At 56.1% G+C, this 23,660-nt stretch overlaps 1 protein-coding gene across 1 annotated transcript in view; it reads right to left on the reverse strand.

Moving 5' to 3' along the window:
• LOC147737980 (uncharacterized) overlaps positions 1-8,839 on the reverse strand; it is a 210,367-nt gene extending 201,528 nt beyond the window's left edge. The window contains exon 1 of the mRNA XM_086950366.1: positions 8,693-8,839. Coding sequence (XP_086806492.1) covers positions 8,693-8,764 — 72 coding nt within the window. The 5' untranslated portion in view covers positions 8,765-8,839. The remainder of the gene's footprint in view (positions 1-8,692) is intronic.
• Positions 8,840-23,660: the final 14,821 nt, after the last annotated feature.

Genomic DNA, 23,660 nt, shown 5'->3' on the forward strand with positions numbered 1-23,660 from the left:
GTCTATGGGGGAGATTCCTCAATGAGGGCCGCGATGCCCTGCTACAGCTCCCGGACCATCTGATGACCTCCTATGACCACATGAAAGCTGCCCTCCTCACCCGCTACGGGCTCACACCCGAGATGTACCGTCAGAGGTTCCGAGACTGCACCCGCATCCCGGGTACAACTTGGGTGGAATACGTGAACTATTTCAGCCGAGCCTTCGAGGGTTGGATCAAAGGAAGCAATGTCACAACTTACGAACAACTCTTCAATCTCATGGTGTGGGAGCATCTATCAAACAATTGCTTCATCGAGCTCAGGCAGCACCTCCTCGACAGCAAATTGACTGATCCACGGCAGCTCGCTGCCGAGGCTGACCGGTGGGAAATCACCAGAGTGGGCCGAAATGGGTCCTATGAACAGAACCGGAACCACCACGGTCAGCACCGTCCCCGAGGAGGAGGAGGAGGGGGCCAAGGACGAGGAAGAGACAACGCTCCGGCCGCCCCCGCTACCAGCACCACACCCCCGGCCAACCGGGGCAGCACCCCGGCACGACCGGGATACAGAGCCAATGTCACGTGTCACCGATGCCAGCGAGTCGGCCACTACAGCAAACGACCCAAATTGTCCACAGAACCAGACTCCGAGACCCCGCCAGATGGCTGCCGCCGCCCTGGGGGAAGAACAAATCTCCGAGGAACAGGAAGAATATGAGCAAGAACACCAAGAATGGGAGCCAGCCGCCATGGCTCTAGCATGCTTAGGGGGGAGAGACATGGTCCCGCGGGTCCCCCTACCCGCTAACACCCGGAAGTACAGTCAATGGGTGAGCATCAATGGACGCCGGGCCGAAGCCCTACGTGACACCGGGGCCAGTGTAACAGCCGTCCGCTGTCACCTGGTAACCCCAGAACAGATCCTACCAAACATTCTCTGCCCTGTCCGTTCAGCCGATAATTCGGAGAGTCTATGTCGGATGGCTTGCGTCCCCTTCGAGTGGGGAGGAGTCTCCGGCATGTTGAAGGTGACGGTCCGAGATGACGCCCCCGTAGACTGTCTCCTGGGGAATGACCTTGAAAGCTCTCCGTGAGCCGCCGTAGAACGGAGAGAACACCTGGGGATGTTGGGCGTCCCGGACTGAGCGTGCGTCACCACCCGGTCCATGGCCGCCCGTGCCATCCCCCAACCCGAAGAACCTGAATGGCCGGCACCTCCTCCCCCGGTCGCTCCAGTAGAAGACATCGACCGTGCCGTCCCCCTAGAACAAGCTCCCGAGGGGCTCGCTCAACCTCCGGACCTTTCCGGCCTGGATCAGTGGCATCAAGAGGGGGGGCCCACCCAGGAGCAGTTTCGCCAAGAACAGAAGACCTGTCCCTCCCTCGAGGGACTCCGCCAACAAGCCCTCGCTCAGAGCGCAGGGGATACTTCCGGAACACATTGGGTCTATTGGGACAATGACCTGCTGTACAGTGAACAGAGAATCGCGGAGTTAGGGGCCAGTCGAGTGCTAGTGGTGCCCCTCCGTTTTAGAGACTTCTTGCTAAACCTGGCCCACGATGTCCCCCTGGCTGGCCACCTGGGTCAGGATAAAACCTACAGCCGCCTGGTGACCCACTTTTTTTGGCCTAAAATGAGGAACGATGTACTCCAGCACTGCCGATCTTGCCCCACGTGCCAAGCCAGTGGGAAGAGCGGCCGCAAACCAAAAGCCCCCCTGCAACCCTTTCCAGTGGTCACCACCCCGTTCGAGAGGGTGGGGATAGACATTGTGGGGTCCCTCGACCCCCGTACAGCACAAGGACATCGGTTCATCCTGGTACTGGTGGACCACGCCACCCGATACCCTGAGGCTGTCCCCCTGCGAACTGTGACAGCCCCAGTAGTCGGCCGGGCCCTGATGGGGATCTTCTCTCGTGTGGGCTTCCCCCGAGAAGTCGTCAGTGACCGGGGCACGAACTTTATTTCAAAATACATGAAGTCCCTCTGGCAACAGTGTGGGGTCACCTACCGATTCACGACCCCCTATCACCCTCAAGGAAACGGACTCGTTGAGCGGTTCAACCGTACGCTCAAAGGGATGATCGGGGGGTTGGAAGAGCCCCTCCGTCGCCAGTGGGATGTGCTACTACCGTGCCTTCTCTTTGCCTACCGAGAAGTCCCCCAGAAATCCCTCGGCTTCAGCCCGTTTGAACTTTTGTATGGACACCCGGTGCGAGGGCCGCTCAGCCTAGTCAAGGAAGGCTGGGAAATGCCCCCTCTAAAGAACCCTCCAGATGTCTTCAAATACCTCCTAACCCTCCGCAACCAGACCCGACGATTCAGAGAGATGGCAAAAGCAAACTTGGAGGCCAGTCAAGAGGACATGAAAAGGTGGTACGACCAAAATGCCTCCTCCATCGAATTTGAACCCGGCCAACAGGTATGGGTAATGTCCCCCACCGAACCATGCGCCCTGCAAGATAAATGGACGGGGCCCTTCAAAGTAATCGAGCGCAAGGGCCCTGTCACCTATCTCATCGATATGGAATCTTCACGGAACCCCCTCCGGGTTCTCCACGCTAATAGACTGAAACCCCATTTTGTGCGTTCAGAACTCAGCCTCCTGATGGCCACAGACAATGGAGCCGAGGAGGACTCCGAACCCCTCCCTGACCTCCTACGGACTCGGGAGAAAGACGGCTCCGTGGACGGGGTCCGACTCTCGGAGGCCCTCACCCTGGAACAACGCCAAGAATGTCGAGACCTCCTGCTGCAGTTCGCCAGCCTGTTCTCCCTCACCCCAGGGGTCACCCCCTGGTGCGTACACGACGTGGACACGGGGGACAGTCCCCCTATCCGCCACCGGGCCTACCGCGTACCAGATCGGGTACGGGCCTGCATCCAAGAGGAGGTGGCCAAGATGCTCACGCTCGGGGTCATTGAGCCCTCCGACAGCCCCTGGGCCAGCCCAGTAGTGCTGGTCCCCAAAGCAGCCGCCCCCGGCACCACACCGGAACTCCGGTTCTGCGTCGACTACCGGGGCTTTAATGCGGTCACCAGAACGGACGCACATCCCATTCCCCGGGCAGATGAACTAATCGACCGCATGGGAGCTGCCCGCTACCTCAGTATCTTCGACCTGACGGCGGGCTACTGGCAGATCGGCCTCACACCCCGGGCCCAAGAACGATCTGCGTTTTCCACTCCTGATGGCCATTATCACTTCAAGGTCATGCCCTTCGGCATGAAGAATGCCCCAGCAACGTTTCAGCGGCTAGTTAATCAGGTCCTGGCAGGACTTGAAGGATTCAGCGCCGCCTACCTAGACGACATCGCTGTATACAGCCACCACTGGTCAGACCACCTCCACCACCTCCGAGAGGTGCTACAGGCCCTTCAGCGAGCTGGCCTCACGATCAAGGCCAGCAAATGCCAAATTGGCCAGGGGTCCGTGACCTACCTCGGACACCAAGTGGGAAGCGGTCTGGTGGCCCCTCTGCAGCTCAAGATCGCCGCCATCCAGTCTTGGCAGCCCCCCATCACCCAGACCGAGGTACGCGCCTTTTTGGGACTCACAGGCTATTACCGGCGGTTCGTGAGAGACTATGGTAGCATTGTAGGGCCCCTCACGGAACTCACATCCAAAAACCAACCAAAGAAGGTCAACTGGACCCCAGACTGTCAAGCGGCCTTCGAGCAACTGAAGGCCGCCATGTGCTCCGCCCCGGTGCTCCAGGCCCCCGACTACAGTCGGGAATTCATCGTCCAGACGGATGCCTCCGACCATGACATTGGGGCAGTCCTTTCTCAATTAAACCCCGAAGGCCTTGACCAACCAGTGGCTTTCATCAGCAGGCGACTCCTGGCCCGAGAACAACGCTGGAGCACCATCGAGAGGGAGGCCTTCGCCGTGGTATGGGCCCTCAAAAAGCTCCGGCCCTACCTCTTCGGCACCCACTTTCGGGTACAGACCGATCATCGACCCCTGCAGTGGCTAATGCAGATGCGGGGGGAAAACCCGAAACTACTACGTTGGTCCATCTCCCTGCAGGGGATGGACTTCACTGTGGAACATCGACCTGGGCAAAACCACGCCAACGCAGATGGCCTGTCACGCTTTTTCCGCCTCGACGAGGAGTGTACCCAAGAGGATGGGTGACTCTCCCCGCCTTCAGCTGGGGGGGACGCATGTTGGACAGGCCACATGAAGGGCTATCCCCCTCTGCACGACCAGGCCCGAGCCAGGCTCCTCAAGTGTTACACGCCACCACTCCCCGTTTTCCGTCCCCCCTGGGACCCCTGCCTCTGAACATCTCGACCTCATGGGCCCGATCCCCTACCGGCCCACTCGCCCGACCTGGGCGCCATCTTGGACGCAGCACCACGAGGCCGCGTGGCCTCCGATCGACCTTAACCCTGGGCCTGGCCAGGCCTCCGACATCCTGGCACCCCCATCCACCCAGGAGGTGAGCGGACTACTTGGCCGGTCAATGGGAGAAAGAGGTGTCGATGGCTCTCCCCCGCCAGGTGCCGATCGCCCCCAGCTCCCCCGGGCGCTGGCTCCACCCCCCTGCTGGGTGTCTGGACTCCCTCATCCCGGACCTCCTGACCTCCAAGTGCGAGGGTCCGGACATCAAAGGGCGCCAGGCCTATAACTGGGGCAGCTCCAGAGCAGGAAGGGAGTTGTATCCTGGAGTCGAGAGACGCAGAGAAGAACTCATCCTTGACGGACTACTGGCGCTGCCGTAGCTCTGCCTTGCGAACTATCGTCCTGCCTGCTGGCGCTGCCGCAACCTTCCTAAACCTTCATCGTCGTCGGGACCTGCTGGCGTGGCCGCGGACCGTTTGTAACTACCATCTTCATCGGGACCTGCTGGCTCCGCCGCGGACCGTCGCTACCTTCAACCATCTCGGGACCTGCTGGCTCCGCCGCGGCCCGATCATCAAGAACGCCAAGCTCGAGGATTGAGAGCTATTTCATCTATTCATTTGGTAACAAGACTGTCCCGCTACCCTTTTCCCAATCCAGAGACCAGAACCGAGGGGACCCCTGAGTCCAGACCTCCTTGTATCATTTTACCGTACTTGAAGAATTGCTTATAAAGTATCGTTGAACCCTATCTTCGTGTGGTGTACGTCTGTGGGGGGGAAGTTACTTGTCTGTACGATCGCTGGAGACGGCTCTCCCCGGAGACCTCTCCCCTTATCCTCGGCCGACCCTCCCGGTCCGTCTAACATGCACTCACCTCCCCGGGGCCTGCTGGCACAGCTCTCTCCTCTCCTCTCCCTTCCTCTGCACTCACCTCCCCGGGGCCTGCTGGCACAGCTCTCTCCTCTCCTCTCCCATCCTCTACACTCACCTCCCCTGGGGCCTGAGGGCACAGCTCTCTCCTCTCTCGTCCTCTGCACTCACCTCCCCTGGGGCCTGCTGACACAGCTCTCTCCTCTCCTCTCCCATCCTCTGTACTCACCTCCCCTGGGGCCTGCTGGCACAGCTCTCTCCTCTCTCGTCCTCTGCACTCACCTCCCCTGAGGCCTGCGGGCACAGCTCTCTCCTCTCCCATCCTCTGCACTCACCTCCCCGGGGGTCTGCTGACACAGCTCTCTCCTCTCCACACATCCTCTGCACTCACCTCTCCTGAGGCCTGCTGGCACAGCTCTCTCCTCTCCTCTCCCATCCTCTGCACTCACCTCCCCTGGGGCCTGCTGGCACAGCTCTCTCCTCTCTCATCCTCTGCACTCACCTCCCCGGGGGTCTGCTGACACAGCTGTCTCCTCTCCACACATCCTCTGCACTCACCTCCCCTGGGGCCTGCTGGCACAGCTCTCTCCTCTCCTCTCTCGTCCTCTGCACTCACCTCCCCTGAGGCCTGCGGGCACAGCTCTCTCCTCTCCCATCCTCTGCACTCACCTCCCCTGGGGCCTGCTGGCACAGCTCTCTCCTCTCTCGTCCTCTGCACTCACCTCCCCTGAGGCCTGCTGGCACAGCTCTCTCCTCTCTCATCCTCTGCACTCACCTCCCCCGAGGCCTGCTGGCACAGCTCTCTCCTCTCCCATCCTCTGCACTCACCTCCCGTGGGGCCTGCTGGCACAGCTCTCTCCTCTCTCATCCTCTGCACTCACCTCCCCCGGGGCCTGCTGGCACAGCTCTCTCCTCTCCACTCATCCTCTGCACTCACCTCCCCTGAGGCCTGCTGGCACAGCTCTCTCCTCTCCTCTCCCATCCTCTGCACTCACCTCCCCTGGGGCCTGCTGGCACAGCTCTCTCCTCTCTCATCCTCTGCACTCACCTCCCCTGGGGCCTGCTGGCACAGCTCTCTCCTCTCCACTCATCCTCTGCACTCACCTCCCCTGAGGCCTGCTGGCACAGCTCTCTCCTCTCCCATCCTCTGCACTCACCTCCCCTGGGGCCTGCTGACACAGCTCTCTCCTCTCCACTCATCCTCTGCACTCACCTCCCCTGAGGCCTGCTGGCACAGCTCTCTCCTCTCCTCTCCCATCCTCTGCACTCACCTCCCCTGGGGCCTGCTGGCGCAGCTCTCTCCTCTCTCATCCTCTGCACTCACCTCCCCTGGGGCCTGCTGGCACAGCTCTCTCCTCTCTCATCCTCTGCACTCACCTCCCCTGGGGCCTGCTGGCACAGCTCTCTCCTCTCCACCCATACTCTGCACTCACCTCCCATGGGGCCTGCTGGCACAGCTCTCTCCTCTCTCATCCTCTGCACTCACCTCCCCTGGGGCCTGCTGGCACAGCTCTCTCCTCTCCCTTCCTCTGCACTCACCTCCCCTGGGGCCTGCTGGCACAGCTCTCTCCTCTCCCATCCTCTGCACTCACCTCCCCTGGGGACTGCTGGCACAGCTCTCTCCTCTCCTCTCCCATCCTCTGCACTCACCTCCCCTGGGGCCCGCTGGCACAGCTCGCTCCTCTCTCATCCTCTGCACTCACCTCCCCTGGGGCCTGCTGGCACAGCTCTCTCCTCTCTCCCATCCTGCTGCACTCGCCTCCCCTGGGGCCTGCTGGCACAGCTCTCTCCTCTCCACCAATCCACTGCACTCACCTCCCCTGGGGCCTGCTGGCACAGCTCTCTCCTCTCCCATCCCCTGCACTCACCTCCCCTGGGGCCTGCTGGCACAGCTCTCTCCTCTCTCCCATCCTGCTGCACTCGCCTCCCCTGGGGCCTGCTGGCACAGCTCTCTCCTCTCCTCTCTCATCCTCTGCACTCACCTCCATTGGGGCCCGCTGGCACAGCTCGCTCCTCTCTCATCCCCTGCACTCACCTCCCCTGGGGCCTGCTGGCACAGCTCTCTCCTCTCTCCCATCCTGCTGCACTCGCCTCCCCTGGGGCCTGCTGGCACAGCTCTCTCCTCTCCTCTCTCATCCTCTGCACTCACCTCCCCTGGGGCCTGCTGGCACAGCTCTCTCCTCTCCTCTCTCATCCTCTGCACTCACCTCCCCTGGGGCCTGCTGGCACAGCTCTCTCCTCTCCCATCCTCTGCACTCACCTCCCCTGGGGCCTGCTGGCACAGCTCTCTCCTCTCCCATCCTCTGCACTCACCTCTCCTGAGGCCTGCTGGCACAGCTCTCTCCTCTCCCATCCTCTGCACTCACCTCCCCTGGGGCCTGCTGGCACAGCTCTCTCCTCTCCTCTCATCCTCTGCACTCACCTCCCCTTGGGCCTGCTGGCACAGCTCTCTTCTCTCTCATCCTCTGCACTCACCTCCCCTGAGGCCTGCTGGCACAGCTCTCTTCTCTCTCATCCTCTGAACTCACCTCCCCTGGGGCCTGCTGGCACAGCTCTCTCCACCCATCCTCTGCACTCTCCCCCCCTGGGGCCTGCTGGCACAGCTCGCTCCTCTCTCATCCTCTGCACTCACCTCCCCTGGGGCCTGCTGGCACAGCTCTCTCCTCTCCCATCCTCTGCACTCACCTCCCCTGGGGCCTGCTGGCACAGCTCTCTCCTCTCCCTTCCTCTGCACTCACCTCCCCTGGGGCCTGCTGGCACAGCTCTCTCCTCTCCCATCCTCTGCACTCACCTCCCCTGGGGCCTGCTGGCACAGCTCTCTCCTCTCCTCTCATCCTCTGCACTCACCTCCCCTTGGGCCTGCTGGCACAGCTCTCTCCTCTCCCATCCTCTGCACTCACCTCTCCTGAGGCCTGCTGGCACAGCTCTCTCCTCTCCCATCCTCTGCACTCACCTCCCCTGGGGCCTGCTGGCACAGCTCTCTCCTCTCCTCTCATCCTCTGCACTCACCTCCCCTTGGGCCTGCTGGCACAGCTCTCTTCTCTCTCATCCTCTGCACTCACCTCCCCTGAGGCCTGCTGGCACAGCTCTCTTCTCTCTCATCCTCTGAACTCACCTCCCCTGGGGCCTGCTGGCACAGCTCTCTCCACCCATCCTCTGCACTCTCCCCCCCTGGGGCCTGCTGGCACAGCTCGCTCCTCTCTCATCCTCTGCACTCACCTCCCCTGGGGCCTGCTGGCACAGCTCTCTCCTCTCTCATCCTCTGCACTCACCTCCCCTGGGGCCTGCTGGCACGGCTCTCTCCTTTCTCATCCTCTGCACTCACCTCCCCTGGGGCCTGCTGGCACAGCTCTCTCCTCTCTCATCCTCTGCACTCACCTCCCCTGGGGCCTGCTGGCACAGCTCTCTCCTCTCCCATCCTCTGCACTCACCTCCCCTGGGGCCTGGTGGCACAGCTCTCTCCTCTCCCATCCTCTGCACTCACCTCCCCTGAGGCCTGCGGGCACAGCTCTCTCCTCTCCTTCCCCGGGCTCTGCTGCTCTCCTCGGCCTCTCATGGTGTCTCTACTCAGAGGCCTCAGAGTGAAGGGTCAGGGTCGGTGTCTGCAGCCTCCACTATCAGCCTCTGCGGCGCATGCGCAGAAGAAACCCCGGCGCCTTCACTTGACTCAACCAACGACCTACGCATGCGCAGAGACTCGGACACTTCCCGGAGACACGAAACATCCGCGCATGCGTAGAGGAGACAGAAGGGCTGCGTGGAGGCAGACTTCTCAGCGCATGCTCGCCGGTGTACTATCAATAGACCCACCCCATCTGTCTTTACAACCTCCACGTTTCCACGCATGCGTATAATTCTGCGCAGCCGCACTATGGTCCATGTCTTGGCCGCATGTATTTTTAAGCTCCCCACTCTTCTGCCGGTTTAGTGCGCACGCGTGTGATTGCACTTTCAGTTTCAAGCTCCAGACACCGGAGTCACCCTTTCGCAGGAAGCAGACTTAAAAAGAAAAACTCAAACACACTGATATAACGCAATGTAGGCAGACACGGCCTACAAGAGCAGGAGAGAACTGGGAACACTGCTGCGCTTTAACAAGAGATTTAACAGCTAACTGTAATGTACGTATTATCCATATTAAATATATACAGCTGTCCTATATGACCAAGCATCTGCACAGATCTGCTTTGAGAGAGTTGGCCGCTGTAGGCGATGCTCACACACCTGGCGTGCTATTGTGAAAGAGTTTTGGGCACGATCCTGGAAGCGGTGGGAGGCACCTGCTATTGTGTCAGTTGGGACTTATTGGACACCTAAAACCACAGGACTGGCAGGTGCACTTTTGCTAGCAAAGAGGAAAGTGGTCTAAACTGCGACGGGAGAGGTGCCCCAAATTGCAGCACTCGTTAGTGGATATCACATGGTGTAGGGATCAGCTCCCAGGACCGTCCAGACCGAAGGACATTTGGGCCCCCTTTAGTGCATATTTGCTGACAAATCAATGTGAAAATTCACCTGATGGCTTACCCAACGTTTGATCTTTCGGCCAGGTCCTGACCCCCTCATGAATATTCTATGCTGTATAAGAAACAATATGTTGTGTAGCCGCCCCGAGTACAGTAAGAGCAATGTGATGTACTTTTGTATGAGTTATGATTGACAAAATCAATAACAATTAAATAAAGAAGACCTGGCTTTTTGACCAACACACAGCGCCCAGATACCCCTAGTGATGCAATGCTGCGCTATACAAATGCTAATTGATTGATTTGTGTTTGTTTTTATCCTGTTAATATTACTAACAAAAGATAGGAAAGGAGGCCTTTACATTCCCTGGGAGCTTTGCTCTTAAAGGCTCTCCTTTCATAGCAGCAAGTTATTTTCAAGCGGAAACACGTACTTTATCAGTACAACCTTTTTGTCACCAATTTCTTTACAGCACTTTCATGCACCCAAAGCTGAAAGCACAGTTTTTAAATAGTTGAAATAAATAACGTTAAGAAAGAGAGACAAGGAGCAGAGAGATGGGGGACTGGAGGCAAGTATGGCTCGGCCGTTACTCTCAAAAGCCTTAGGTAGTAAGTACTCAAAACATATGAAGGTCTCACCAATGAGAAAGAAAGAAGGAAGTGGAAGGGTTAGAAATAGAGAAATAATACATTGAAGTGAGTGGCAAAGAGAAGAAGGGCATCAGGGAAATAAGAAAGGAGGCGCAGGCAGGAGACAGTCTGTGGGAGCCTGTGAGGAGACAGGCGCAGGGAGGAGACAGTCTGTGGGAGCCTGTGAGGAGACAGGCGCAGGGAGGAGACAGTCTGTGGGAGCCTGAGAGAGAAGAGACAGGAGCAGGCAGGAGACAGTCTGTGGGAGCCTGTGAGGAGACAGGCGCAGGGAGGAGACAGTCTGTGGGAGCCTGTGAGGAGACAGGCGCAGGGAGGAGACAGTCTGTGGGAGCCTGAGAGAGAAGAGACAGGAGCAGGGAGGAGACAGTCTGTGGGGGCCTGAGAGAGAAGAGACAGGAGCAGGGAAGAGAAAGTCTGTGGGAGCCTGAGAGAGAAGAGACAGGAACAGGGAGGAGAAGTCTGTGGGAGCCAGTGAGGAGACAGGCGCAGGGAGGAGACAGTCTGTGGGAGCCTGTGAGGAGACAGGCGCAGGGAAGAGACAGTCTGTGGGAGCCTGTGAGGAGACAGGCGCAGGGAAGAGACAGTCTGTGGGAGCCTGAGAGAGAAGAGACAGGAGCAGGGAGGAGACAGTCTGTGGGAGCCTGTGAGGAGACAGGCGCAGGAAGGAGACAGTCTGTGGGAGCCTGTGAGGAGACAGGCGCAGGGAAGAGACAGTCTGTGGGAGCCTGTGAGGAGACAGGCGCAGGCAGGAGACAGTCTGTGGGGGCCTGAGAGAGAAGAGACAGGAGCAGGGAGGAGACAGACTGTGGGAGCCTGTGAGGAGACAGGTGCAGGGAGGAGACAGTCTGTGGGAGCCTGAGAGAGAAGAGACAGGAGCAGGGAGGAGACAGACTGTGGGAGCCTGTGAGGAGACAGGCGCAGGGAAAAGACAGTCTGTGGGAGCCTGTGAGGAGACAGGCGCAGGGAAGAGACAGTCTGTGGGAGCCTGTGAGGAGACAGGCGCAGGGAGGAGACAGTCTGTGGGAGCCTGAGAGAGAAGAGACAGGAGCAGGGAGGAGACAGTCTGTGGGAGCCTGTGAGGAGACAGGCGCAGGGAGCAGACAGTCTGTGGGAACCTGTGAGGAGACAGGCGCAGGGAAGAGACAGTCTGTGGGAGCCTGTGAGGAGACACGCGCAGGGAAGAGACAGTCTGTGGGAGCCTGTGAGGAGACAGGCGCAGGGAAGAGACAGTCTGTGGGAGCCTGTGAGGAGACAGGCGCAGGGAGGAGACAGTCTGTGGGAGCCTGAGAGAGAAGAGACAGGAGCAGGGAGGAGACAGACTGTGGGAGCCTGTGAGGAGACAGGCGCAGGGAGGAGACAGTCTGTGGGAGCCTGAGAGGGAAGAGACAGGAGCAGGGAGGAGACAGACTGTGGGAGCCTGTGAGGAGACAGGCGCAGGGAGGAGACAGTCTGTGGGAGCCTGAGAGAGAAGAGACAGGAGCAGGGAGGAGACAGACTGTGGGAGCCTGTGAGGAGACAGGCGCAGGGAAGAGACAGTCTGTGGGAGCCTGTGAGGAGACAGGCGCAGGGAAGAGACAGTCTGTGGGAGCCTGTGAGGAGACAGGCGCAGGGAGGAGACAGTCTGTGGGAGCCTGTGAGGAGACAGGCGCAGGGAGGAGACAGTCTGTGGGAGCCTGAGAGAGAAGAGACGGGAGCAGGGAGGAGACAGTCTGTGGGAGCCTGTGAGGAGACAGGAGCAGGGAGGAGACAGTCTGTGGGAGCCTGTGAGGAGACAGGCGCAGGGAGGAGACAGTCTGTGGGAGCCTGTGAGGAGACAGGCGCAGGGAAAAGACAGTCTGTGGGAGCCTGTGAGGAGACAGGCGCAGGGAAGAGACAGTCTGTGGGAGCCTGTGAGGAGACAGGTGCAGGGAGGAGACAGTCTGTGGAAGCCTGAGAGAGAAGAGACAGGAGCAGGGAGGAGAAAGTCTGTGGGAGCCTGTGAGGAGACAGGCGCAGGGAAAAGACAGTCTGTGGGAGCCTGTGAGGAGACAGGCGCAGGGAAGAGACAGTCTGTGGGAGCCTGTGAGGAGACAGGCGCAGGGCGGAGACAGTCTTTGGGAGCCTGAGAGTGAAGAGACAGGAGCAGGGAGGAGACAGTCTGTGGGAGCCTGTGAGGAGACAGGCGCAGGGAGGAGACAGTCTGTGGGAGACTGTGAGGAGACAGGCGCAGGGAAAAGACAGTCTGTGGGAGTCTGTGAGGAGACAGGCGCAGGGAGGAGACAGTCTGTGGGAGCCTGAGAGAGAAGAGACAGGAGCAGGGAGGAGACAGTCTGTGGGAGCCTGTGAGGAGACAGGCGCAGGGAGGAGACAGTCTGTGGGAGCCTGTGAGGAGACAGGCGCAGGGAAGAGACAGTCTGTGGGAGCCTGAGAGAGAAGAGACAGGAGCAGGGAGGAGACAGACTGTGGAAGCCTGTGAGGAGACAGGCGCAGGGAAAAGACAGTCTGTGGGAGCCTGTGAGGAGACAGGCGCAGGGAAGAGACAGTCTGTGGGAGCCTGTGAGGAGACAGGCGCAGGGAAGAGACAGTCTGTGGGAGCCTGAGAGAGAAGAGACAGGAGCAGGGAGGAGAAAGTCTGTGGGATCCTGTGATGAGACAGGCGCAGGGAAAAGACAGTCTGTGGGAGCCTGTGAGGAGACAGGCGCAGGGAAGAGACAGTCTGTGGGAGCCTGTGAGGAGACAGGCGCAGGGAGGAGACAGTCTGTGGGAGCCTGAGAGAGAAGAGACAGGAGCAGGGAGGAGACAGTCTGTGGGAGCCTGTGAGGAGACAGGCGCAGGGAAAAGACAGTCTGTGGGAGCCTGTGAGGAGACAGGCGCAGGGAAGAGACAGTCTGTGGGAGCCTGTGAGGAGACAGGCGCAGGGAGGAGACAGTCTGTGGGAGCCTGAGAGAGAAGAGACAGGAGCAGGGAGGAGACAGTCTGTGGGAGCCTGTGAGGAGACAGGCGCAGGGAAAAGACAGTCTGTGGGAGCCTGTGAGGAGACAGGTGCAGGGAGGAGACAGTCTGTGGGAGCCTGAGAGAGAAGAGACAGGAGCAGGGAGGAGACAGTCTGTGGGAGCCTGTGAGGAGACAGGCGCAGGGAGGAGACAGTCTGTGGGAGCCTGTGAGGAGACAGGCGCAGGGAAAAGACAGTCTGTGGGAGCCTGTGAGGAGACAGGCGCAGGGAAGAGACAGTCTGTGGGAGCCTGTGAGGAGACAGGCGCAGGGAAGAGACAGTCTGTGGGAGCCTGAGAGAGAAGAGACAGTAGCAGGGAGGAGACAGTCTGTGGGAGCCTGTGATGAGACAGGCGCAGGGAAGAGACAGTCTGTGGGAGCCTGTGAGGAGACAGGCGCAGGGAGGAGACAGTCTGTGGGAGCCTGAGAGAGAAGAGACAGGAGCAGGGAGGAGACAGTCTGTGGGAGCCTGTGATGAGACAGGCGCAGGGAAAAGACAGTCTGTGGGAGCCTGTGAGGAGACAGGCGCAGGGAAGAGACAGTCTGTGGGAGCCTGTGAGGAGACAGGCGCAGGGAGGAGACAGTCTGTGGGAGCCTGAGAGAGAAGAGACAGGAGCAGGGAGGAGACAGTCTGTGGGAGCCTGTGAGGAGACAGGCGCAGGGAGGAGACAGTCTGTGGGAGCCTGTGAGGAGACAGGCGCAGGGAAAAGACAGTCTGTGGGAGCCTGTGAGGAGACAGGCGCAGGGAGGAGACAGTCTGTGGGAGACTGATAGAGAAGAGACAGGAGCAGGGAGGAGACAGTCTGTGGGAGCCTGTGAGGAGACAGGAGCAGGGAGGAGACAGTCTGTGGGAGCCTGTGAGAAGACAGGCGCAGGGAAAAGACAGTCTGTGGGAGCCTGTGAGGAGACGGGCGCAGGGAAGAGACAGTCTGTGGGAGCCTGTGAGGAGACAGGCGCAGGGAGGAGACAGTCTGTGGGAGCCTGAGAGAGAAGAGACCGGAGCAGGGAGGAGACAGTCTGTGGGAGCCTGTGAGGAGACAGGAGCAGGGAGGAGACAGTCTGTGGGAGCCTGAGAGAGAAGAGACAGGAGCAGGGAGGAGACAGTCTGTGGGAGCCTGTGAGGAGACAGGTGCAGGGAGTCACTGTCGCTATAGGGTGTGCTGCTTCATAGGCCTGCCTGCAAGACTGGAGGTAAACTTCGGTATGGATTGTGGTAACCTTTAAGGTTAACCCATACCTGCCACTGCTAGGGTCCACCTGCTGGTGGTAAGACACTAGGGCTTCTAAGGTCCAGTGGGGCCTTCTAAGGTCTAGCATGGGAATATGCTCCCTCAGGAGAATGGTCTGGTAATGAATGCTGAACCTGGTTCACCAGTTCCATTTGTAATATACTCTTTAAAAAAAAACGCCCTGCTGAGAAGGTGCAGTAAACATGGTGCCCATTTGGCAAGGGTAACGGCAGCTCCACTTACAGCACAAACATTTCTGCCTGCCTGGTGGGGCTCCTAGGTGTGGCAGGCTCTATTCTACCAGGGGGAGAGGTGCCTAACCTCGCTGGCATGGCGGTCTGGTGGGCCACCTGCCAAACTCTAAATGAGTACCATACTCTACTACAACGAATCTTGGGTGTACCAACATGTATAGAGAACTTTGCATCATGAAAACGTTTATACTGATGTAAGAATGCATCTCACGTCAAAGCCAGTAGGCCTTCCATACTGATAATGATACCCCCTTGTACCATGATAGTGTGTCAATGCCTATGTGTAGGAGTACTTGGATTTATTGTTATGGCTTCCTCGGGTGCCAACTGTTCAGCATGCGTCACCAAAGGTATTTCCATCTACCTGACTGTTTGTAAATGATGCATAGCATGTAATAGTGTGTTTGCAATAAAGTAATATTTATGAGATAAAGCACTGACTGGACAATGACTTATTGAGTGTGGTTGTCACGTACTAGCAAACTGGGGGTACTAGCCCACACCACCTCCCGAATAGGCCTTGCACTGCTGTGCTTCATTAGCCGGACAGAGTCAAGTGCTACAATTGGGTACTTGGTTCCCAGAGAATGTTGCAGACTTTTTTCTTGTGGAGGACTAACATCTTTTTCAAGTCGTAACTCTCGTCCTTAGAAGGATGAAGTTAGAAAGCAGGTGTAACAACCGCAGATAAAGATTTTCAAAGTCCGGACTGGACAGACATCATCTGGAGAGACTGCCTTTCAGGCGGTAAGCAAGGAAGATATCTCCTCTTCCTTAATCCTTGGGAGAACTAGGATACGAGGGATGAAGGCTTGTAATGATTCTGAATGGGACAGGATGAAATAAGATGAAAAATACAGTCATGAATGACCTCGATCTCTTAGATAAAGGAGGCCAAAGTTTCACAAGCATCTTAAGAGGGGGGATCGTCATTTTGATACAAGGCAAACTGGTGAGATTCGAAACTGCCCTTGAGGAGTTGGAGGCTTAAACATTGAAATTAAAATGGTAGCAATAAGATGCAATATCCAATGCCTGAGTTGTTGACATTTATTTTGCACTTTTGTAGGCAGGCGTATGTATGTGTGTGCGCGCACACGGATGTATATACATGTTTGGGTTTTGCTGAAGGAAGAATTGTTTATTTTGTACATGTAGAGGTGGAGGGGTTGCAGCCCTGTTTCTCTTCCTCTGACCTCAATCAAATATGCCTAAACTACCTCCAGTCTGTCCTACAATCCCTTCCTGCTTATCCGATCCTTTTTGATATTTTCTTTAGCACTATATACACACGCACCACATGCTGTAGTACAAGGAGCAAAGACAAAGTTGAAAACTAAAGAAATCACTTAGAGTTTGACGGCGTGGGAGAATCATCATAACCCTGCTGCACTTTCACCTTTCCATACTTGCCATTCCCCTGCCCTGTTCAGAGTTGGCCTGAGGGCCATGTTTACACCAGTGGAGCCAATGCTGCCCCTGGTTGTGTAAACCTCTGATCTGGTGGCCCATCTGCCAAGGGGCTGCCATGTCACAATGAATGTTGTCCTCTCCTATTGAGGGTAGGACTCCCATCAATAATTTACAGAGAAATGATGGCTCCATGTCTGAGCATACCCTGCCAACTTAGGGCGAACAAAGCGATACAAAAGGGGATGATGGACGGAGAGCTTGAGCAAATCAAAACACTCACCCCCAGTTTGTTATTTTGCAATCTTAAAAGTACTAAATAGATAATGGAAACTGTATTTGGGAAAGGGCACCTCCAGTTTCTCAAGAAGACTTTGTAGGTATGAAGATTTGCCGTTGAGGAAAAAACAACAAGGGTTTGGCTAAAGCACAGTGAGGCCGCACCGCAATATCAATAAACAAAATAAGTTGCCAACACTGCACAGTTATTTACACATTAGTTCAAGGCACAATGAACAAAACAATTGCCCATGTACAACTACTTTTTCAGTTCGATTTTAATCATCATCTTTATAGAATTTGTTGGTCCAATACCTTGCAGGACCGACTCAAGTGGTGGCAGATCTGGGCGCATGCAGTGGAACTTCTCATGAGCATTCACTGCGAAGCTCAACATGGTCAAGAGCACAAAGGTTGGTCCCTTTAGTGGTCACTGAAGCGGCATTGGTGAGGCCTGCTCTATGACCCAGGGCACCCTGATACCTTACACAGTACTGACCTGTGCAGTTACTAAGGCACACTTAACATGACAAACAACCACAGAGCAGCAGAATTGCCTTCTTTCTTTAGAGGATTACCTGGTGTCGGAAGTGGCAGATCCGACACTGGCCAGGAAGATGGGGGGAATCCAGAAAAAAGAGGATATGCTGTCCTCAACACTGACACCCCTGGTAACCAGTCTGACGATGAAAAAGAAGTGCTGGAAGCTTGAAAGAACTCGGTTCCCCTGAGACCTACGCTGGCTAATATCATGCAGACGATCACGGCCTCCAGGGAAGTACTGGAGGTGAAAATTGATGCAATAGGTACAGACTTAATCCTCTTAAAAGAGGATCACTGGAAACTTAAGGAACGGGTCGCAACCAATGAGAAAGTACTGGATGAACTACCAGAATCGGTGACTACGCTGCAGAAAACTGAATTGGAGACTAAAGTAATGGTGCTTGAAGTGCGAGCTGAAGATAGTGAGGGAAGGTTCCGCAGAAATAATATACGAATTATCAGAGCGCCGGTGAAGACAGAGGGCACAAATATGGTGAGCTTCTTGGAGGATTGGCTCAGAATAAAAGTGGCCCCTGAGGTACTGTCACCCTTCTATTATTTAGAAGTTTGTAAAGCGCAACAGCTACCCCCAACGGGGGTGTCCCGGCGCTAAAGACATGTGAGGTCAGAGAGAGGCAGCCAGAATAGTTCCGCACGGCTAGATCAGAGAAAAGAGCCAGGACTTAAGTTTCCTTCGGAACAAAGGCTCTGATGTCAGGAATCTGAGTTCCACTGGAAGTGAATTCCACAATCTGGAGGTGGCCACGGCAAAAGCCCTACCACCCGTATGAGCCAGACGGAAACGTGGGCAGAACATTAGGCGAAGATGGTTGGATCTGAGGTCACGTGTTGCATGTGTCAGCCTGATTCTATACCTTAAGTATGCTGGGCCACGGCCATTGAGAGCTCTAAAGGCAAGGATCAAAGCCTTGAACTGAATACGGTATCTCACTGGTAACCAGTGTAGTTTGGCCAGAAGAGGTGAAATCGAGTGGCGATAAGGAATATTACAAATCAGCTGGGCCGCCAAATTCTGCACTGTTTGCAAACGGGTAATGAGATACGCCGGGGCTCCAACATACAAACTGTTTGAGTAGTCCAAATGGGACATGATTAGGGCGTGGACTACTGATCTACGGGACTCGAGGGGCAGAAAAGGAATGATTTTTTTAATCATTCGAAGTTTTCCAAAGCAAGAGGATGAAACCTTATTAATTTGAGTCTTGCAGGAAAGAGCTGTGTCAAATTGAAAGCCCAGATTACGGGCAACTTGAACAGGCACCGGGGGGGGGGGGGGTTATGGGTTAAGTTCAGATGGCCACCAAAAGTTGGAGGGAATAGAACAATTCTGATTAAAAAATAAGACCTCCGTCTTGTCAGTGTTCAATTTTAAATTGTTGGCGGACATCCAGGAGGCGATGTTTACCAAGCAGTGGCGAAAGTGAGCCAAAGAGCTTTCAGAGTGATCCTTAAAAGAAAACACAAGCTGAGTGTCATCAGCGTAAAAGATCACTCTGACGTCCCAAGATTCAATGCTCTGGAAAGCGCCCCTAGGGTCCCAGCAAGACCGCCTAGACCTGGAGACCCTCCCAGACCGATAGTGGCCCGCCTTCTGCATTTCAGGGACAGAGACTATATACTGCAACAAGCCCTCCAAAAACACGATCTGCAGATTGATAATAGTATAATACTGATCTTTCCGAACTCTACCAGGGAAGTCCAACGCAACAGAGCATCCTTCTTAGCTGTTCAAAAGAAGCTTCGCCAACTTCAACTGCCATATGCCACATGCTATTCCCAGCGCGACTGAGTGGCCGATCAAGGGGGTTCCCGATTCTCTCCATACCTTAGGAGGCATGGGAATGGTTGGACGCTCGACGACCACAAGAGCATTGCCACTTGTTTCCAGCGCCACCTCAACAGAGTCCTCATAGCAGCAAAGCTGGGTCCAGAGCTCCGTCAGTCAAGATTGCCAAAAACGACTGCAGGCAGTTGCGAAACAAAGCCAGAAGGCAACCAGCCCCATCTCGAGTAAAAGTGGAACGGGCGCTGAAAGGTCAGAGGGCTCACCAGCATTCGAGAATGATACTTCGGAAACTGAGTTACCGGAAGTCACACCCTAGACGCCGGACGATATTGTCTGACAACCTCACCCCGGACTGAAGTAGGATGAAGCCTTGACCTGGAGGGGCGGTCATTAAATAATGCCGATTATACCTCTGTACTGAATAGACTCAGAAGATCGATCCAGGGCTATGTTTCTGATTCAAGTATTGGGGGGGCTGCCATCGTCATCAGGGTGGTGGGGATGGAGGCAGAAATCACTTCTAATAAACATTACTCAATGCAGCAGTACTTGGCACAAGTCTGGAAACACGCAGGTATACTGTGTCTACCCACTCTTTTCACAGGTTGGACGCCGTCCACCCTGCCAATAAGTTGTGCCCCACTGAAATATACATTCAGCAGAGCAGGCAGGTTGTCTGCTTTAGTTCCGCGCAGCAATGGGCAGGAGACAGGGCTTTGTTATTTTAAATTTCAGCCGGGCCAAAAACAAAGGCTTAAGTTAAGGGGCCATCAGGTCTCCTTTTGTTCAAGTGTCCAGGCTGGCAAGTATCTGCAGCCTCACTCCTCGATGCAAATGCAATGGAGGGGAAACAAATGCACACAGCTTATGACTTCACTAGTACTTAAGAGAGGCATGCTTTTGACTTTGTTCAGTCCCCTTAAATAAAAGATATCCATACACGTTTAACATAAGAATGTCAGATGTGTTGGTCTATCCTAGTATGTACACAGATAACAATGTACCACTATTTTTTTGTATTTCTTGTATAGCGCTGCAAAACCCAATGCAGGGATGTCAGGGCGCTTTACATCACACTTACACATTACACTTTCATAATAAATCATATATGTGTAAATCAATGTACAGTATGTGTTACATAAGAAAAAGGGATCCCTGTGTTAAAAGCAGTAACCCACTTACCGATCTACATGAAATAAAAATCTGTTGTGTGTGCGTCACATGATGTGCTTTGAAGGAGATATAATAACCTACCCTGCTACTGGTACTAGACAAAAGACAGATCTGTGGGAGCCTGTGAGGAGACAGGCGCAGGGAGGAGACAGTCTGTGGGAGCCTGAGAGAGAAGAGACAGGAGCAGGGAGGAGACAGACTGTGGGTGCCTGTGAGGAGACAGGCGCAGGGAGGAGACAGTCTGTGGGAGCCTGAGAGGGAAGAGACAGGAGCAGGGAGGAGACAGACTGTGGGAGCCTGTGAGGAGACAGGCGCAGGGAGGAGACAGTCTGTGGGAGCCTGAGAGAGAAGAGACAGGAGCAGGGAGGAGACAGACTGTGGGAGCCTGTGAGGAGACAGGCGCAGGGAGGAGACAGTCTGTGGGAGCCTGTGAGGAGACAGGCGCAGGGAAAAGACAGTCTGTGGGAGCCTGTGAGGAGACAGGCGCAGGGAAGAGGCAGTCTGTGGGAGCCTGTGAGGAGACAGGTGCAGGGAGGAGACAGTCTGTGGAAGCCTGAGAGAGAAGAGACAGGAGCAGGGAGGAGAAAGTCTGTGGGAGCCTGTGAGGAGACAGGCGCAGGGAAAAGACAGTCTGTGGGAGCCTGTGAGGAGACAGGCGCAGGGAAGAGACAGTCTGTGGGAGCCTGTGAGGAGACAGGCGCAGGGCGGAGACAGTCTGTGGGAGCCTGAGAGTGAAGAGACAGGAGCAGGGAGGAGACAGTCTGTGGGAGCCTGTGAGGAGACAGGCGCAGGGAGGAGACAGTCTGTGGGAGACTGTGAGGAGACAGGCGCAGGGAAAAGACAGTCTGTGGGAGTCTGTGAGGAGACAGGCGCAGGGAGGAGACAGTCTGTGGGAGCCTGAGAGAGAAGAGACAGGAGCAGGGAGGAGACAGTCTGTGGGAGCCTGTGAGGAGACAGGCGCAGGGAGGAGACAGTCTGTGGGAGCCTGTGAGGAGACAGGCGCAGGGAAGAGACAGTCTGTGGGAGCCTGAGAGAGAAGAGACAGGAGCAGGGAGGAGACAGACTGTGGAAGCCTGTGAGGAGACAGGCGCAGGGAAAAGACAGTCTGTGGGAGCCTGTGAGGAGACAGGCGCAGGGAAGAGACAGTCTGTGGGAGCCTGAGAGAGAAGAGACAGGAGCAGGGAGGAGACAGTCTGTGGGATCCTGTGATGAGACAGGCGCAGGGAAAAGACAGTCTGTGGGAGCCTGTGAGGAGACAGGCGCAGGGAAGAGACAGTCTGTGGGAGCCTGTGAGGAGACAGGCGCAGGGAGGAGACAGTCTGTGGGAGCCTGAGAGAGAAGAGACAGGAGCAGGGAGGAGACAGTCTGTGGGAGCCTGTGAGGAGACAGGCGCAGGGAAAAGACAGTCTGTGGGAGCCTGTGAGGAGACAGGCGCAGGGAAGAGACAGTCTGTGGGAGCCTGTGAGGAGACAGGCGCAGGGAGGAGACAGTCTGTGGGAGCCTGAGAGAGAAGAGACAGGAGCAGGGAGGAGACAGTCTGTGGGAGCCTGTGAGGAGACAGGCGCAGGGAAAAGACAGTCTGTGGGAGCCTGTGAGGAGACAGGTGCAGGGAGGAGACAGTCTGTGGGAGCCTGAGAGAGAAGAGACAGGAGCAGGGAGGAGACAGTCTGTGGGAGCCTGTGAGGAGACAGGCGCAGGGAGGAGACAGTCTGTGGGAGCCTGTGAGGAGACAGGCGCAGGGAAAAGACAGTCTGTGGGAGCCTGTGAGGAGACAGGCGCAGGGAAGAGACAGTCTGTGGGAGCCTGTGAGGAGACAGGCGCAGGGAAGAGACAGTCTGTGGGAGCCTGAGAGAGAAGAGACAGTAGCAGGGAGGAGACAGTCTGTGGGAGCCTGTGATGAGACAGGCGCAGGGAAGAGACAGTCTGTGGGAGCCTGTGAGGAGACAGGCGCAGGGAGGAGACAGTCTGTGGGAGCCTGAGAGAGAAGAGACAGGAGCAGGGAGGAGACAGTCTGTGGGAGCCTGTGATGAGACAGGCGCAGGGAAAAGACAGTCTGTGGGAGCCTGTGAGGAGACAGGCGCAGGGAAGAGACAGTCTGTGGGAGCCTGTGAGGAGACAGGCGCAGGGAGGAGACAGTCTGTGGGAGCCTGAGAGAGAAGAGACAGGAGCAGGGAGGAGACAGTCTGTGGGAGCCTGTGAGGAGACAGGCGCAGGGAGGAGACAGTCTGTGGGAGCCTGTGAGGAGACAGGCGCAGGGAAAAGACAGTCTGTGGGAGCCTGTGAGGAGACAGGCGCAGGGAGGAGACAGTCTGTGGGAGACTGATAGAGAAGAGACAGGAGCAGGGAGGAGACAGTCTGTGGGAGCCTGTGAGGAGACAGGAGCAGGGAGGAGACAGTCTGTGGGAGCCTGTGAGAAGACAGGCGCAGGGAAAAGACAGTCTGTGGGAGCCTGTGAGGAGACGGGCGCAGGGAAGAGACAGTCTGTGGGAGCCTGTGAGGAGACAGGCGCAGGGAGGAGACAGTCTGTGGGAGCCTGAGAGAGAAGAGACAGGAGCAGGGAGGAGACAGTCTGTGGGAGCCTGTGAGGAGACAGGAGCAGGGAGGAGACAGTCTGTGGGAGCCTGAGAGAGAAGAGACAGGAGCAGGGAGGAGACAGTCTGTGGGAGCCTGTGAGGAGACAGGTGCAGGGAGTCACTGTCGCTATAGGGTGTGCTGCTTCATAGGCCTGCCTGCAAGACTGGAGGTAAACTTCGGTATGGATTGTGGTAACCTTTAAGGTTAACCCATACCTGCCACTGCTAGGGTCCACCTGCTGGTGGTAAGACACTAGGGCTTCTAAGGTCCAGTGGGGCCTTCTAAGGTCTAGCATGGGAATATGCTCCCTCAGGAGAATGGTCTGGTAATGAATGCTGAACCTGGTTCACCAGTTCCATTTGTAATATACTCTTTAAAAAAAAACGCCCTGCTGAGAAGGTGCAGTAAACATGGTGCCCATTTGGCAAGGGTAACGGCAGCTCCACTTACAGCACAAACATTTCTGCCTGCCTGGTGGGGCTCCTAGGTGTGGCAGGCTCTATTCTACCAGGGGGAGAGGTGCCTAACCTCGCTGGCATGGCGGTCTGGTGGGCCACCTGCCAAACTCTAAATGAGTACCATACTCTACTACAACGAATCTTGGGTGTACCAACATGTATAGAGAACTTTGCATCATGAAAACGTTTATACTGATGTAAGAATGCATCTCACGTCAAAGCCAGTAGGCCTTCCATACTGATAATGATACCCCCTTGTACCATGATAGTGTGTCAATGCCTATGTGTAGGAGTACTTGGATTTATTGTTATGGCTTCCTCGGGTGCCAACTGTTCAGCATGCGTCACCAAAGGTATTTCCATCTACCTGACTGTTTGTAAATGATGCATAGCATGTAATAGTGTGTTTGCAATAAAGTAATATTTATGAGATAAAGCACTGACTGGACAATGACTTATTGAGTGTGGTTGTCACGTACTAGCAAACTGGGGGTACTAGCCCACACCACCTCCCGAATAGGCCTTGCACTGCTGTGCTTCATTAGCCGGACAGAGTCAAGTGCTACAATTGGGTACTTGGTTCCCAGAGAATGTTGCAGACTTTTTTCTTGTGGAGGACTAACATCTTTTTCAAG

The sequence above is a fragment of the Lissotriton vulgaris genome, chromosome 1_1, assembly GCF_964263255.1.
Source record: "Lissotriton vulgaris chromosome 1_1, aLisVul1.2, whole genome shotgun sequence".
NCBI classification, from domain to species: Eukaryota; Metazoa; Chordata; class Amphibia; order Caudata; family Salamandridae; genus Lissotriton; species Lissotriton vulgaris.